Raw genomic sequence first — 17,106 nt, 5'->3', positions numbered from 1 at the left:
TTTGCCGCTTGGTTTTCAATGAAAAAAGAATCTGAAATTTGGTTTTAAAGTGTAACTCTCGCCAAAATGCAACCTAGGCTTTTTCTGTGAATGTACCTGAGTCAAACCTTCGTGTAAAAAAGCATAATTACGATGAAAAAAACACTTTTTTACCACATTTTGGTTTTCGGGTCAAAATCATTTTCAATTGCGTGCTAGGGGCAACTTTACGGTAGCATCAAAATCGCTATTTTTAAAACACTGAAACTTTGCTGGTAGTATCACCAGGGTCTCTACACATGAACACGAGCATTGAGAACATTGTTTGTGTACACAGAGTTTTCTAAAAAGAAGGTTTTTGAACAACTCATGCTAGCAATAGCTTGCTCCGCTCGCCGCCGTCCTGCCAGTCAAGAAGCATCGATCCCCGAGTGCAATGTAACATGGAGGAGAGTAAAGGTGGAAAGCTCCTAAAGCTTAGTTCTAGTTTAATTTAATTTAATTTAGTTTAATTATCCGTGCATTTATATGGAACTAAGCTTAGGACCTTTCCACCTTTACTCTCCTTTTGATGCTACCGTAAAGTTGCCCCTAGCACACCACTGAAAATGGTTTTGACCCGAAAATGAAAATAAGGTAAATCTTAAAAGTGGCTTTTTCTTCGTAATTATGCTTTTACACGAAGGTTTGACTCGGGTTCCTTCACAAAAAAAGCCTAGGTTGCATTTTGGCGAGAGTTTCACTTTAACTCTGAAAAAAAAAAATCAAGGTTTTCTTTCCACTCAGTTTGCATATAATTTTTTTATCCTGAAATTGTTTTCTAGAAATGTTGTTTTCACTCGCTTCAATACATGAAAAAAATATCCTAAAATTTTGCTAGAAAAAAACTTGGTTTCCATAAAAAAAGGGAAAAAAATCTGAAATTTAGTTTTCACTTGTTTGATATGAACTAACCTTTCTAACAAAAACATTCCCCTCAACATTTCTCCTGAATTGTTTGTTTTTTGTCCTGGAACTTTTCCTCACTTGGTTTCCATGAAAAAAAAAATCAGAAAATGTAGTTTACCCTCGAGTTGACACAAGAAAAAACATTGCGATTTTTTTTCTTTTTCTCAGTTTCACACAAGAATTTTCTTTTTTTTTCCAGAAAGTCTTTTTTCCACTTTCTCGGTTTGACACGAGAAAAAAAATTCTCCCAAAATGTTTTCCCCACTAGGTTACCATGAGAAAAACATTTGTCCTGAATTATTTGTTTTCATTCAGTTTGACACATGAAAAACAATGTTTTATTCTCATGTGAGAGAGAAAACAAAAAATTCAGGAGAAATGTTGAGGCAAATTATTTTGGGAGAATTTTTTTTCTTGTGTCGAACCAAGTGAAAACAAAATGTCAGGAGATTTTCAGGAAACATTTTCAGTGATGAAAAAGTAGAAAAAAAGTAGGAAAAAAATCTTAAGGAAAATAAAATGCAAGTGAGAAAAAAAAATATTTTCATGGAAACAAAGTTGGGGAACAATGTTTTCTCTCCTGTCTTTATTTTTTTTTTTTTCATGGAAACAGTGAAGGAAAAAATTTAAGGAGAAAAAAAAAATTCATGGAAACCAAGTGGGGGAAAAGATCTGAATTTATTTTCATATAAGTGAAAAAAAAACATTGTTAGGAGAAATTTATTTTTTTGGAAACAAAAAAGTTAATTTCAGAAAATAATTTAGAAAATGTTCACATGTGAAACCAAGTGGGAAAAAATATCAGGAGAATCAGGTCATTATCTCCTCACCTGACGGTCCATCAGGTGAGGAGATAATGACTGAATTTACATTTTTGGGTGAACTGTTCCTTTAAGTAATCACAGTGAAGTCCAGCAGAGTCTCAGTCCAGGTACAGAACAGAACCTTTGTTTGTCCAGCTGTTGTTTTTCCACCAAATGTTTAACTTCTTTAAATAGACACACAATCTAAAAGGATCAGAACCTGAAACAGGAACACAGCTGAACAGAACAGACGTCCAGTAGAACCAGCACACGTTTAACTGAGCTTTAATAACAAAAGAACAACAGTATATCATATTCACTATTTACACATGTTAATATATTTAAGAAAACATAACATTTATAAATTAATAGATTTGAAGTTGAAGTGCATGATTTCCTCCGAGGCTTCGAGCAGCTGTTTGATCCAACAGATGAAATGTTTCCCTGCAGGTTTCAGTCCAGTCTCAGTGGGTTCACCTGTAGTACAGAGCCATGAAGGGTGTGTGTGACAGCTGGACCCCACCCGCTCCACAGGACACCCTGGATCCAGCCTGGCTGCAGCCCAGGACCAGGCCCAGGTCCAGGACGGGCAGTGTGTCGGCGACCGCAGTGTCCTGCAGAGGATCCCCCCTGGAGGAAAACGCCACCCGCCGCATGTTCACCAAGCTGGGACCTCCTCCTGCTCCACCTGCCGCCTCCTGCAGACTCTGGAAGAGGAAGAGCAGATCCACCCTGAGCTCCACCGCGCTGCCCCGCGACCACACACTGTACCTGAAGGAGGTGAGAGACAACAGGGTCACAACCAGACTCCCAGAGGACATTTCAGGCTGACGAAGTGAGATAATGATTTGTGTCTTTACCTGGTAGGAAGGTCGCGCTTCGCCATCGCTGAGAGCACCGGGTGGATGTCCAGATGTTGTGGGTTGGACAGTCGGAGGTGAAGCTCGGCTCTCATGACAGTTAACGACAAAACGTCCCCGGTGAGGAGAAACTCAACATCTGTATCTGAGGAGGAGGAGGAGAGACGGTCAGAGTCACAGAGCACACACTCAACTGAGTACATTTACTCAAGTAATGTGCTCAAGTACAATTTTTAGGTACTTTCACTTTGATTATTTCCATTTTCTGATACTTTATACTTCAACTCTGCTACATTTTGGACAAATATTAAACTTTTATACTCGGACATACTCTGTGCTGATCTAAATTGTTTTGCCCGGACAATCTTTCAACGTTCCCTGTTTTGTTTTTTTTCCACCCGTGAAACAAAAAAAATCTAAACTCTTTCTCATGTGTCAGACCGAATGAAAAAGCAAATTCGGGAGAATTTTTTTTCCTGTTTTTTTAATGCGTGAAAAGAGGCAGGAATTTTTTTTGTGAAAAAAACAAACAAACTGAGAATTGTATTCATGTGTAATTATTTTCCTCGTGTGAAAAAGTGGGGGAAAAAAAAAGGGGAATTTTTTTCACCTGAAAATTTTTTTTGTTCTTTAGTGGAAAAAATCCTCTGACATTTTTATTCCAAAATTATTTTTTTTTAAAAATCTCCTAAAACTTTTTTCCACAAGTACAGTATGTTTTTAAAATGTCCCAAAAAAACTTTTTCAGGTTATTTCAGATTTTTAGTTAAATAGTTGTTTTTTTCATGTTTTCACACAAAATAATTTTAGGGGGAAAAAAAAACATTATTATTATTATTGTTAAATCTTTCCTCTTTAATTCTTTTTTTAAAAATTATCCCAAATGAATCTTCAGACATTTTCTTTCAGAAAACATTTCAAAAAAGCTTCTCCTGAAAATAACTTAAAAGAAATTAAGGAGAAAAAGTAAAAGAAGAAGAAAAAAATCTTGTTTTAAAAATATTTTTTTTAAATTTAGGTAAAAAAAAGTTTATGAAAGATTTTTTTTACAGGAGAATTTATTTCACCATAATTTTTTTGTTTAATTCTTTTTGAAAATCCTCCCAAAAGAATCTTCTGACATTTTCTTTTTAAATTTTCTTTAAAAAAAAAATTTCTGCTGAAACTTTTTCCAAAAGACTGTCAGAGATGTTTTTCTTGTTGAAAAAGTAAAAAATTCTGAAGATCATTTTTATTTAAAAAAAAAAATTTGTCTGAAACCAAATTAACTTTTTAAAATGTTCAATAAAAAAATCTCATGAAAAATGTGTTGCTTTTTCACTTTTTCACACATTTTTTCTTTCATGTTCAACATTTGTTCCAGTAGATTTTTTTTTCTTTCTTTAAAAAAAATTCTCCCAAGAAAATCTTCTGACATTTTCTTTCAAAAATTCTTTCAAAAACATTTTTCCTGAAAAAAAAATCACATGTTTTTCACAGGTTGAAACAAAAGTTAAGGAATTTACAAAGATTATCCTGCAAAACAATTTAGCTCAGACTTCAAAATGGACTTCAGGGCTTCCGTACAAAAGTCATATTTGACACTTACACATATGATATACTCAGTGATAGAATGTAACTAATTACATGTATTCACGTACTGTACTTAACTACAATTTTGAGGTACTTATACTTAACTTGAGTATTTATATTTCCTGCTACTTTATATTTCCACTCCGCTTCATTTTGGAGGCAAAAATTGTTTTTACTCCAAAACATTTTGATAACTTTAGTTACTAGTTAAGTTGAAGAGTACATGCTGCATCAGAGCCAAAGTAGTGAGTTTTTAAAGTAATCTATCTTTTTAGTAATCAGATTAAAAGAAAAAACTGATTCTGATTATCAGAAAAATGCTGAGTATTGGATGCAATCATCATCCAGACTGAGACTAAATATATCATTTACTTGTACTTCTGATACTAAGTACATTTGATATCAGATACTTTAAGACTTTTACTCAAGTACTCTTCATATGGGTGACTTTCACTCTACCAAAGTATTATTTTAACACCACATCTTTACTTTGACTGGAGTATGACTTCTTTGACGTCTTACAACACTTCATGTGAGGCTCCGGTGTGAGAACACCCGGCTCTCCAGCACAGAGGTGATGTTTTCACTCCTAATACCTTGTTAATCTGTCAGCGGGACGTTAAGCAGCTGAGGCTCATTTGTATGCAGATGATCTGCTCCTCTACAGCTGCATTAGTCAGGACATTAATGTCCTCTGAAACACTCCAGCTTCACTCCTACAGCTGATTATGATCCTGTGCAGTGTCACTCTCTCTCAACATGCATGTGGCTGTTTAATCCTATAATCTTCTTTCGGTCAATGAAACACTCATCCTTTCACTGTATTCTCTGCATGGTAACAAGACAGGATTCACCAGATTGTGCGTATTTATATCTTCCAAAAGTCCTAAAAATGTTTTTATATTTGCAAACCAGCTGTCAGCGACCCTCAGCTACACAAACCTGAACGCCTGCGTCGTGTCGTCACTGCTCATTTTTCTACGAAATCCTAAAAAGTAACTGACAGTCAGTGTTGTAAAAAGTACTCAGACGTCATACTCCAGTAAAAGTCAAGAAATGGTGTTGAAATATTACTTTGATAAAAGTGAAAGTCACCCATATGAATAGTACCCGACTAAAAGTCTGAAAGTGTCTGACATTAAATGTACTTCAAGTAAATTTAGTCATACATATTTATATTTAGATGCATGTTTGTAGGGTATACTATCGGTCGACTGATATGACAAAGATAAAAGGTAATCAATATCATTCAGACAAGTTTAGATTAAATAAGTTCATACTTCTTCTCACTCCTTTTCAAAATTGTAAACAAAGTTATAAAGTGTTTGACATTTTCTGTTGCTTCTTGTAAATGTTATTTTTGTCCGCTCTGCTTTTTATTTATTTCTTGTATTTCTTTTCTAACTATTATTCTTGTCTGTCGTTTCTTGTTCTTTACATATCAAACAATCATCCTGGTGGATTATTGTATTTGGTATCAGCATTTGTCTGATAATCACAATGAGTGGCATCTTTACCTGACGGCCAATGATAAAATAAATTAATTTAAAAATGTTTCCCATTGGTTCTGATGCAGCATGTAATCTGTAAAGTAACTAGTAACTAAAGTTATTACATAAATGTAGTGGAGTGGAAGTATAAAGTAGCAGAAAATGGAAATATTCAAGCAAAGTACAAGAACATCAATAGCGTACTTGAGTAAATTTACTTAGTTACGTTCCATCGTCTTCATCTGGAAACTAAAAGGGGAGTTACAGTGAATCTAAAGAGCCCGGCTGCTCTTCTGACTGCTGACTGATTTATTTGTGCAGACTTCTTGTTTCCATATCTGATGTTTCAGTGGTGTGTTCAGGTGCTGTGGGAGAATTTGTCATCGGTAACTGATTAAAATCCTGCTTGATGTTTGAGGCCTTCAGGCCACCAGCTCCTGACCCGACACCGCAAAGAGTTCTATGCTCTTATTTACAAGTTTGTATCTTTGAATTCATGTTATCGTCTTAAATTCATCCTGAATTAGTGAGAAGTCTTAAAACTGAACAACTTCAGTGTTCAAAGAAGCAACATGTCTTGTTCCTCCACACACCTTTAATTTTATCCTGCATGCTGAAATTAAGAAAGCAAAAAGAAATCCTAAAGTAATTTGATCTAAAAAACAGAATTTTCTGGTTATTTCTGATCTTCTATCTTCTATCAGAGCTTCTTATTTCTAGACTTCCTGTCAAGTTAAAATACCTGCTGCAGGACAGATAACATTTCAGAAGCATTCAGTCGTTTTCTGCTCAAATCATTTCTGGTATTTTTGCACCCAGAGAATAAAGCTGAGCTCTGCAGCCCATCAGAGGCCCTGTGGGCTCCTTCTTGCCTCCAGTTGTTGGAGCAGACGTGTGTTTGAGCTTGATCCGCTCTGTCTTACCTCCTCTCAGGCGGCCTTGTATTCCCTTCAGGCTCCTGCAGCTCAGCCCCTCCTGACAGCAGTGGTAAACCCTCCGGACGAAGCTGAACAGAGACTTATCCGGGAACACGAGGCCCTGGGAGGCTTTCGGGGTGAAGGGCCGAACACGGAGCTGCAGCAGGGTCGCATCGTCCTCGGGAGCCGCGCGTGTGTTTTCCTGCCAAGGCTCCGCGAGCTCCGCGCAGCGCTCCCGGTGTGTCCCAGCCACCGCGCGCCTCCACCGCCTCAGCGCGTCCGTGCGTAAAGTTTGTCCGGAGGGTTCGTCCCGCGACGCAAATCCCTGCGTGTTCACTGCGCGACCGGATACTCCACATGTCATCACCGAGAGAAGAAACAGAGCAATCCAGGAGCAGCGAGCGGAGGCCATGGTGGCTTTAAATCCTGGTGTCCGAGTCTTCAGCTGCTGCGCGGTGCCAGCTCTCCAAACCCTCCTGCTATATACCCCGCCGACAATGGGAACATCTTCCCACTTAGAATTTGAATCCTGGCCCTCCTCACAGACCCTGCCCCTCTTTTTGTTCGTGCCCCTAACCACCCATTTACCCCCCAGCGCTTTCTTTTAATGCGCGTGCATAATGAGGCGCCCCGAAGAGCTGCGACCTCATCCATTCACATTCAGCTCCGCGGCTAATGACTCTAATCACTCCATATTTGGATCATCGGGATCTTTATTTACAGCACATATAGCGCACAAACATGTGGACACGACATGAATAATCACATTTATGAGCTCGTGTTTGGCTTTTCTAACAGCCTCGCGCACGTCCTTCAGGCTCAGCTGGGACATTTTGGACTGAGAGGCGTTTGAGGCCGAGCAGCGGAACAATGAGGCGGACTGCAGGGTCACCCACAGGCCGCTGACGGCGCTAATAAAGCCGCGTCGCCCCCGTGGTTTTACACAAGCAGCGAGGAAAGAAGCTCACACAAGACTCAACTCTGAGGATCAGTATTCATTTAATTCTCACTAATAATGCTCGACATGACGTCACAGTGCAGCTCATACAAACACTTCTTTAAACAAATGACACGTTCAAGAGAGAGAGAGAAACAGCGGAATAGTTAAAACAGTGTTTTGTTACCAAACAGTTGATTTGAAATAAATAAACATTTTATAAAAAACTATTTCAGATTATTAAAGTCAAACAGAGTTTTGCAGAATGTGCAGCGAGTTTCTGTACAAACGTTATATAAAGTGTTAAATATTTGATCTGGCTTTTAAAAAGTTCCTATTTCATGAATATTTACAATAATTAAGTTTACTGCACTGAGACGTACGAATGAAACCACTGCGACAAAACTGTGTTCAAGTTCTGACTTTTTCTCACAAATTCTGAGATTAAATGTAGATTTTCATTTGTTTTTGTTTCTCACAGTTTTAAATGTTTTTTCTCTCAGAATTCTGAAATTACATTTAGAAAAGTTTCTATCAGAATTCAAAGGTTAAATTCAGATTATTGATTTTTTTTTTTTTTTTTTGTTTCTCAGTTTTTAATTACTTTCTTAAAAAATGTGATTTTTCTCTCAGAATTCTGAAATTTAGATTTTTTTTTTTTAATTTAGATTTTCATTTTTTTCTCATAATTTTGAGATTAAATTCAGAATTAAGATTTTTTTTTTGTCTCACAATTCTTAGATTATTATTATTATTATTATTTTTTTTTTTTTTCTGTCTGAATTTTTTAGTTTTTAGTTGTTTTCTGACTTTAATTCTTAAAAAAAAGTCAGAACACAAATACATTTTTCACAGCAGCTGTAATGATCTTCCGTAGAATGTGACTGAACAGAAAATATCTTTAATGTGAGAAGATCACAAACTGTGCACCAAAGTGTGTGAACAGGAGCTTAATACTGTGAAACTGTGGCTCTAGATACGGTCCAGTGTTTTAGTACAACAGAAACTTACTCTACAAAACTTAACAAGCCTCCTTCTCTCTCAGAGCAAACTTTACAAAATCAAAAATTCTGTGTCCATAGTTCAGCACGTGACCATCATACGATACAATATTCTCACATCTCCTCTGTTTGGTTTACTCACAGGACAGTCCTTCATATTTTAACCTCCTCGTGACGCCGTCCAGTCAGAGCAGGTTGACGCCGTGCTTCAGCAGTCTGTGTCGGGCCTTCCCGGGCAGCGAGAAGGCGCTGTCCTGGTGGTTAGGGATGCCCGAGTTCCTGAACGATCCCCCGTGCTGCTGGAAGTAAGTCTCCTGAGCCACGCTGCGGGTCCCATACACAGCAGCTCCGGCACTCCTGCAGGGACATTTACATTTCAAGCATGCGGATTAATGCCACGCAACACAGAGAGCCGAGTGACAGTGGAGACATAAAACAAGTTTCCTTTTTCTGTAAATGTGAGCTGCTGACAGGGTTGTGGAGGAAGAGCAGGGATTGGTGGGATGTGATGATAAGCATGATGACCTGACAGATCCAACCCCAACCCCCGACTTCTACTAGAAGAGCCGTGAAAGACAAGAAACCCCCCCCGCCCCCTCAAACCACCTCCACCACGTCACTGCCGTACTGACCTGATAATAGCCTCCTGCAGAGTTTCAGTGTTACAGAAATGCGAGTGAAGAAGCGATGTGGCTCTGACAAAAGGACGCTCCGGGGCTCCCCCTGGTCGACCAGACAGGTTGGCTGCAGAGACACACAATGAGAAGATACTCACATTAACCTGGACGGACATGCCCGCTGCACAAAGGAATCCTGATCACAGCCTCGCTAATTAGCCGTTAGCTCATGCAAAGACAAATATAAACCAAACACACCCCCCTCCCCTCCTCTGTGCCCAGGTAGAGATGTTGGGCTGAGAGCTTAAACTCACTCACACAAGTGGAAACTGGAAGAGACAGAAATATCAGAAAAGGTGCAGAGAAAGTAAAGAGTCGACGTGAGTGAAGGGATGAGAGAGTGCGATGGGAGCCTCACTTGTCAGCGTGCTCTGGATGCAGTCAAAATGGGCGAAGACGTAAGGTCCTGGAGCGCTCGGGGCTCCTGGGAAGACGGTCCTCAGATGGGCCTCCAGTCCATTGAGAGACGCCAGGCTGCTGTGATACTGGAGAACAAACCACAGAGGAAGAGCCGCTATTATCTGTCCTGAGTGAGTTCACAATAAACTCGTCCATCACTGCGACAAACACACACAGAAATCTCTTCATGCAGAACGTGTGCTGAATTTACAAGAAGGCCCAAATAATGAAGAATTTGTCAGAGACAGAGTTTCACAAACTTTATAAAGTTGCTCCTAACTCAACAACTCACTAAATTGAGCTTTTTTTAAATGGAGTCTGGTGACTTTCTCCAGAAGTAGCCTATATTGGTTACTGATAGTGTACTTGTAAAATTTGACATGACTAGCGTCAGACAGGCTGGTGCAGCCATGCTGCCACAAACTGACACTTTTCACAAGGAAACAAACAACTTACTGTTTTCATTTAATGCTGAATTTACAAGAAGAATTTATCATAAATAAGTTTCACTAAGTTTGTTAAGTTTCTCCCCATGAAACATCTCTTAAAATCAGGTGATTTGTTAAGGGAGTCTGGTGATGTTGTGGTTACAAACATTGGCAGGTTAAGAAAGCCCAAACACGTAATCTGCCTGCACTCAGAGCTTTCTACTTGTGAGTTACTAACAGGTTTTTTTCTCACCACTTCCTCCATAGAAGCTGTGTCGCTCAGGAAGTGAGGCTCCACCAGCAGAGCCAGAACCAGGCCTTTGACCCGGTGCAGGTACAGCGTCATGGGGATCAGCGGACTCTCCTCCGGGTCGTCAAAAGCCCCACAGCGAGGAGGAGGAGAGCGAGGAGGGTCTGGAGCGCTCCTGCAGCCGTCTTCCTTCCTGTCATGTGATTCATCATCTGCCGCCTCTCTGAAGTCAAACACTTCACAGGCCGCGTCTCCGTCTCCTCCACCGTTCACCTGGCAGTTTTCTTCAAACGCTGAGGCGTCCGTCTGACTGTCTCCTCCGTTGCTGTGAAAACTGTGATAATACGACGACTCCTCCAGCGCCTCGTCCTCAGCTTCGTTGGAGTGTTTTCCGTTTGAGAAAGGAGGCTGGAGCGGCTGTGCTGGGGGGTGAAGTGGATCAGCGGCGCCCTGAGATGGAACCGGGCTGAACACGGAGCTGTCTGACAGCTGAGGGCTGATGGACTCCTGCTGGGGGGACTGAAGGGAGCCGCGATCGGACGGATCTGAATCAGTGGAGGGCATGTCTGATAACGTCCTCGACAGGCGGGTCTTCCTCGGGGGAGTGTCTTTCTGTGGAGCAGACTCAGAACTGGAGGGCAGAAAACTGTTTGAGACACGACACCTGTAACTTTATCATTATATGATGGCTGTGATTCTTATTGTTTGGGTATTTGTTCATAAACCAAAAAAAGTCAGAGGATCATAAAAGTTATTACGATTCCTCCTGAGGGGAACATGAATGTCTGAACCACACGTCGTCACAATCCATCACAGTGTTACTGAGATATTTTAGCTGATTGACTTTTTATTTAACCTTAATTTACATAATTTCATTCTCAAGAGAGACCTGGTATTTCTGCTGCACAGTTATTAATACTACTGTAAAAATAATCACTTTGAGATGATTTTTGACTGTAAAAAGGGACATTAAAGGAACAGACAAGTCAGCTGAAGTTACGTAGTCAACAAAACATTTCTGGAGCTTCACAGTAAAACAGAGTTGCAGCATTCTGCTAAACAACCGAAGCAGCTGGTGACTTGATTTAAAACAGAATAATCTCCATTTAAACTTTGCTGAATTATCTATTAGTACTTCCTGTTTGCAGTGAACCTGTGGACGTACAGACGACTGTCACTGGATCACTTTGATACTGAAGAAAACTTAAAAACATGATTTTTCTAAGGCAAGTTCTGCACATGTAAAGACTTTTTTTTGACGATTTCTAAGCAGATTTATGGAGTCATCATCTCCTCCCTCCATGCTGATGAAAGTCAGGTGAAGTCTCGTCGTCCACAAAACATTTCTGGAGCTTCACAGTAAAACAGAGTTGCAGCATTCTGCTAAACACCTGAAGCAGCTGGAGATGATTTAAACATCAGATGTCTCCATGCAGCTCGTCTGCTGTAATCCAGGCCTCCAGAAGCCCCGAGATCACAAACATGACTTTCCATCAGCATGGGGGGAGGAGATGATGACTGAATTGACATTTTTGTGTGAACTGTTCCTTTAAGTGCTGTAAAGGACATTATAAACCTCCTCTGGTAAACACCTTCTATAAACAGGGTCACTAACTCATGAAGTGAAGACGCTACCTGAGGTCTTTGTTGACAGGAGCAGACTGCAGGTACTGAAGTTCAGACAGAGTCAGGAACACAGTCGTGGAGCTCACAGCGCCGCCGAATGGGCTGGAGGAGCCGTGTGCAGCGGGCCGCTGAGCAGAAGTCAACATGAAAACACCGGATCAGAACTTTTCTTTGGCTTGATGGTCAAAGCACTTTGCAAACTTTGTTTTTTAAGGTGCTACATAAATAAAGTTATTATTATTATTTTTTAACAATGTACTCTGTACATGTCAAATGATAAATTCTCTCTTTCTGTTTACAAATATACCAATTATTGCTGTTTTCCCGGTATTGTATCAAATAAAAACATATTTTACAAAAACATATATAACTAGTATATTTATTATTTTTTTCAAATACGTAGTGTAATCAAACTACATTTTGTAATATACTCTGGAAGCAAAATGACAATAAATATATATATTGTTAAAAATATGTGGACTAATAAACCTTATGGCAAACCAACTTTAAAGGTGCATACCGCCACATACTGTGTGTAAATGCTGCACTTCTTAAATCAACTAAAGCAATTCGGCTTCGTATTATCAGTTCTATTCATCGGCTGTAATTTTCGTTATCTGCTGATAATGTAAATTTATCAGTTACATACATCGTGCATCCCTACTGTTTCTGTGTTTTTCTGCTTTTTCCTTTCGATCTCTCTCTTCTCTTCCTTTAGCTGGTTGTGTTTGTATCTATTTGTCACGTACTGTACATGTTTTGTCTCGTTGTGCTTTAGAAACATTATATTATTCAGTAAACGTGAACATACGCTTGCTTCGTTAAGGCAGTGATGAGTTCAGTGTTGTTCATCGTGTCTCACCTTCGTGTACGTTTCGCTCTCATGAACCATCACCTTCATCGTGAGCTCTGGACACATCTGTGTGCTCACAACTCTGCGGACAAACGGCAGGAAGGTCAGAACATTTCAAACCCTGTTATCAACAGAAACGTCTCGCCTGACAGCAGGATGGTGTTCAACAGTCAGCTCACCGTCCTCTGAAGAGAATACAGCCTGCCGACACTAGAGGGCAGCGCTGACAGGCCTGAAGGATGAGGGCGGCTTTGAGCAGCAGAAGTGGGTCAACCTGAGGAAGAGAAGACTAACTGTTATCATCCAGCTCATTTTAAAACACATAAACTGAGAGATGATATAAATGATTTATACACATGTTTAATCTTCCATAAAGACTTTTCTGACTGTGTGAATATGCTCTTTTTAAGATGTTGTGTGTTGCATCATGTGACGGATTGTTTCAGAATATTGCACCAACAACAGCACATTGTACCGTTTAATCTCACCTGTAAGTGGCCAGAAATATTCAGGATTAACTGGTGTTTAGCTGGCAGCTTGTGCACATCCACATTTACTCTGAAGCTACAAATTAATATGCAGAAATCAGCCTCCTGCGTGATTTCACAACAACACAGGACTGCAACAGTCACATCCTGTCTGAGGACATCGACGTGCGGCCGCAGCAGCAGCTTCAGTGAAGACGCTGCAGGTGAAACACAGAAGCGTGACGACGTGTCGGACTCACGTTAGTGGAGTCGATGGTCCTCAAGCAGCTGAAGATGTGATGGAGCTCTGAGGATCCGGACTGCAGGTGTGAGAGGTACTGAGCCCAGCGAGCAGCCAGAGCCTCCTGACTGTTGAGCTGCAGAGAAACAAGAAGTTACAAGTTTTCTGACATCTTGTGTTTAAATATGCAAATTAAGAAATGTCAAGTTTAAAAAGCACATTGGATGAAGCCAGGTTTAAACTTCTAGTTCATGTCGTCGACATATTAGAGTCAAAAGTTTTTCTGCAGAGGAAATTTTAGGTTTCTCTTTTAATCGCTTTATAAATCACAAAATACTGTCGACATCTATAAACATTTTTTATTACATTTTTGTTTAGAGCTGTAACGATTAATCGTTTAGTTAATGGAAAGAAAATTAGTTGCTTCATTGTTTCAGAAATTTTTCATCAATATTATCAAACATTTGCTGCTTCCAGCTTCTTAAATGTGAGAATTTTCTTTGTTTCTTGTGTTAATCATGTTTGTTCCGGAGATGTTATAGATTCATCAATAAAACGTGTAAATAACCGATAATGAAAATAATATTTTAGATTAAAAAATAGGATATTTTTTCAGCATGAAACTAATTTGCATTTGATCCAGAACAAAGAAAATCAGATTAAAAAAAGACAATAAGTCAAAGTTTTTACATCAAAACTCCAGACATCAGAAAATACTGAAAAATACATTTTCTTAATGTTTTTATTAATAAACTGTTTTATAAATCAGACTGTGAGTGACACATGAACAGAGCCGCCTGAACAACCCTTCAGATTACAGAGAAGAATAAAGAGTTCGGTGTCTGAACGAGCTGCTGGATCGTAAAATTACATTTTTAGACAGAAAATTGTTTTAACTCCTCGACATCGCCATTACAAAAAAAATAAAAAAATTTGTAATACAAGTGACGTGCAAATATTTTGGTTTGGTCTTCGCACAGTAAGACTACCGGACAAATGGAGTCCTCACCTGGTAGCTCTGTCGGACAGAACCGTTGTAGAAGCAGAAGAGATTTATCAGCTGATCCAGGAGATCACAGACGCTGACGGTGGGGACTTCAGCTGAGCAGCCGAGAGCCTGAGAGGGACAACACAAACATATAAACAGTAGAAATATGTCCTCTGAATAACTGACAGAGACTCATATTCAGGGGACCACAAAGCCAGAACCATCCTGAGGAGCTGCAGCGGGACCACTTGGTTGTGCGCTCACTCACCCAGAAGAAGTCGTCCTTCATGCGGATGGCGAACTTGTGGCGGCGCAGCCTCAGTATTCGCACCGGAGAGAAGGAGAGTTCAGAGACACAGCGGCAGACGCCGGCGAGCTGACCACAGAGCAGCTCCTGTCTGTCCAGAGGGGTCTGACACACACACATTATTATTATCATCATTATTATTATTAATTATTATTTTATTCATCGTAACCAAACATGTCATTTTCAGAGTCAGACCTCTTCGGGGTAGAAGTAGCAGATCCCCTCCCTCGTCGGGTCGCCTTCTCCTCTGACTTTGGATCCATCGTAGAGGAAGAAATAAGTGCACCTGCAGAACGAACACACAGAAACTAATCAACCTGCTTTTAATGGTCAAAGAGCAAACACAGCTGCTGTCGCAGGCTGCAGAGTCGTGTGTTTGATGCAGATCAGGGAGGCACGATATGGATTTCTTTCAGCCGATACAATGACCGATAATCACCTGACTCTCACGGACGATACCGATAAAAAACTTCTAAACGCTTTTTTATGCAAGAAAGTCTGAAACGTCGTGAGCAGAGACGGTTTATTTGATTTTCCACAGCTGTGATAAGATTTCTGCTTCTGAGCACGACATCAGCGTGTTTGTTGTTCTTCTTCTGTTTTTGTTGGCTGACCAGAAAACACCTGTAAAGGTGTGAAGCATCACCTGCTGAGTCAACTAAAACTATTTGGCTTCGTATCATCAGCTAACAGAATCTCGACTTGTGTGTTGAACATCGAGTCTCACTTCTTTTATTTATTCAGTCTTTTATTCCTTGTTAACGATGTTGACAGTGACTCGTGTTTATTACCTGCCGGCTGGATTATTGTAACGCAGCGTTAAGCAAACTATGACTGCAGCTGCCAGACTTTTAACACGACAGTACGATCGGATCATTTTCGCCTCCTGTCACTGGCTGCATGTACGTTTAACAATCGATTTTTAAACGTGACTCTTGATCTTTAAGTTCCTTCATGACTCTGAGTTACTGAGCGTTTACATCATCACTCTCAAACAGCTGTTAGACGTCACAGGTCGGGTTGAAGGCCGAGTGTTTTCTGCTGTTACGGCTCCAAACCTTTGGAAAACTTTTCTTTTAAATCATCTCTTAAACTCACCTCTACCGCACGGCTTTTGATTAACTACTTTATTTGTTCTTATCTGTGCCTAGCTTGGTTTTATTTGTTGACTACAGACTGTATTTTATATTGACTGCCTTTCTGTGTGAAGCACTTTGTTACGGATGTTTCTTAATATGCTGCATAAATAAAGTTATTATTATTATTATTATTCTTTATCTGCCGATAACTGATCACGTAAATTTCCCATTACTGGGCCGATAATCTGTGTGTCAGTTATAAATCGTCCCTGATGCAGACTGAAGGCTAGAACACAGGAAGTTGCTTCATTCAGTCAGTTCAGTAAGAAAGTTGCTGTCGATGATCCTGCAGCTGATGATCCAGGTGTAGGAGACAGAAATCTGCAGGCTGATTGGACCCTGAAGGCAACACGATTACTTCAATGTGCATCTCAGCTTTACAATCATCAGTCTTCAGGTCTGGAGGGTCTCAGCAGCAGAGACGGTGGAGGCTCTGCGGTGTTTCTGGAGGCGACCTGACTGTGTGATGAGTCTGAGTCTGAGCTGGATCTCACCTTCTCACATCCGGCGGCAGCAGCTCGGCCATCACCGACACGAAGCCCAGAAGAAGCGAAGAGTCTCTCAGTCATCGGTTTTCCTCCGGCGGCTGCAGCTGAACATGAAGTCTGACGGAAAGAAGAACTGAAGCTCGTTTTTTTTCCAGCCGCGGCTCAGAAACAGAAACAGAAACAGCTGTGAGACGCGGAGCAGCCGAAGTAAAGCTCCAACCTCCCCACAGCACCGGGTTCTGTCGGTTCGGCTCCGGACGGACTCAGCCCGTCAGGAACCAGCCACCTGAGGAATGCGGGTCAGTCACACGCAGCGCGAGTCATGTGAAAGTACGGCGAGCTCGCAGGGACAAACTAGTGCGTCACGTAAAAACCGCTCAAACGCAAAGTTACTGGAAGTTAAAGTGACGCTGACTCAGTGTGTTTCACAGTGAGTGTGGTAGAAGTTAAAGTCTCGTGAAGCGAGTTTAAATCTTAAAAAACAGTTAAATTAATAAAATAAAAACTAATTCAACAAATGTAGTAAAAAGTTAAATATAGTGGAGCGGAACCAGAACCAGGAATATTTTTATTGATTCCTTCTCAAATATAAATGTGAGAAAAAAGAGTTTGAGAAAAATATAAAATAAAGATAATAAGACATTATGTTAAAACTGATATATGGCACCTACAGGCCTTTATATGGAGAGAAATCAAATATGTGAAGATATATAGTTGATAACAGCTGCTCAGGGCT

General features: G+C 40.2%; 2 protein-coding genes across 2 annotated transcripts; both read right to left on the bottom strand.

The window, feature by feature from the left end:
- Window positions 1-1,999: 1,999 nt before the first annotated feature.
- Window positions 2,000-7,026, bottom strand: LOC311261271 (uncharacterized protein). Its single transcript, XM_084359763.1, has 3 exons — window positions 6,576-7,026; window positions 2,591-2,735; window positions 2,000-2,501 (listed from the first exon to the last, which is right to left on the bottom strand). The coding sequence occupies exons 1-3, from the start codon at window positions 6,979-6,981 to the stop codon at window positions 2,204-2,206; spliced, it is 849 nt and encodes a 282-aa protein (XP_084215889.1). The 5' UTR covers window positions 6,982-7,026; the 3' UTR covers window positions 2,000-2,203.
- Window positions 7,027-7,549: 523 nt separating this feature from the next.
- Window positions 7,550-17,005, bottom strand: hps4 (HPS4 biogenesis of lysosomal organelles complex 3 subunit 2). Its single transcript, XM_084360807.1, has 12 exons — window positions 16,377-17,005; window positions 14,939-15,029; window positions 14,705-14,848; window positions 14,458-14,565; window positions 13,468-13,584; window positions 12,920-13,014; window positions 12,750-12,822; window positions 11,897-12,015; window positions 10,265-10,892; window positions 9,543-9,669; window positions 9,140-9,251; window positions 7,550-8,864 (listed from the first exon to the last, which is right to left on the bottom strand). The coding sequence occupies exons 1-12, from the start codon at window positions 16,406-16,408 to the stop codon at window positions 8,693-8,695; spliced, it is 1,818 nt and encodes a 605-aa protein (XP_084216933.1). The 5' UTR covers window positions 16,409-17,005; the 3' UTR covers window positions 7,550-8,692.
- Window positions 17,006-17,106: the final 101 nt, after the last annotated feature.

The sequence above is a fragment of the Pagrus pagrus genome, assembly GCF_965226575.1.
Source record: "Pagrus pagrus genome assembly, chromosome: 8".
Classification (NCBI taxonomy): Eukaryota; Metazoa; Chordata; class Actinopteri; order Spariformes; family Sparidae; genus Pagrus; species Pagrus pagrus.
Note: the sequence above shows the minus strand (reverse complement) of the source record. Positions and strands in the feature narration are given on the sequence as shown.

Coding starts and splice junctions, on each gene's coding strand:
- LOC311261271 (XM_084359763.1), bottom strand. CDS start 6,981: ATGGCCTCCGCTCGCTGCTCCTGGATTGCTCTGTTTCTTCTCTCGGTG. Junction 2,736..6,575: donor ACAAGGCCGCCTGAGAGGAG/GTAAGACAGAGC, acceptor CCTCCTCCTCAG/ATACAGATGTTGAGTTTCTC. Junction 2,502..2,590: donor AAGCGCGACCTTCCTACCAG/GTAAAGACACAA, acceptor CACCTCCTTCAG/GTACAGTGTGTGGTCGCGGG.
- hps4 (XM_084360807.1), bottom strand. CDS start 16,408: ATGGCCGAGCTGCTGCCGCCGGATGTGAGAAG. Junction 14,566..14,704: donor TGAAGGACGACTTCTTCTGG/GTGAGTGAGCGC, acceptor TGTCCCTCTCAG/GCTCTCGGCTGCTCAGCTGA. Junction 12,016..12,749: donor AGAGCGAAACGTACACGAAG/GTGAGACACGAT, acceptor ACTTCTGCTCAG/CGGCCCGCTGCACACGGCTC.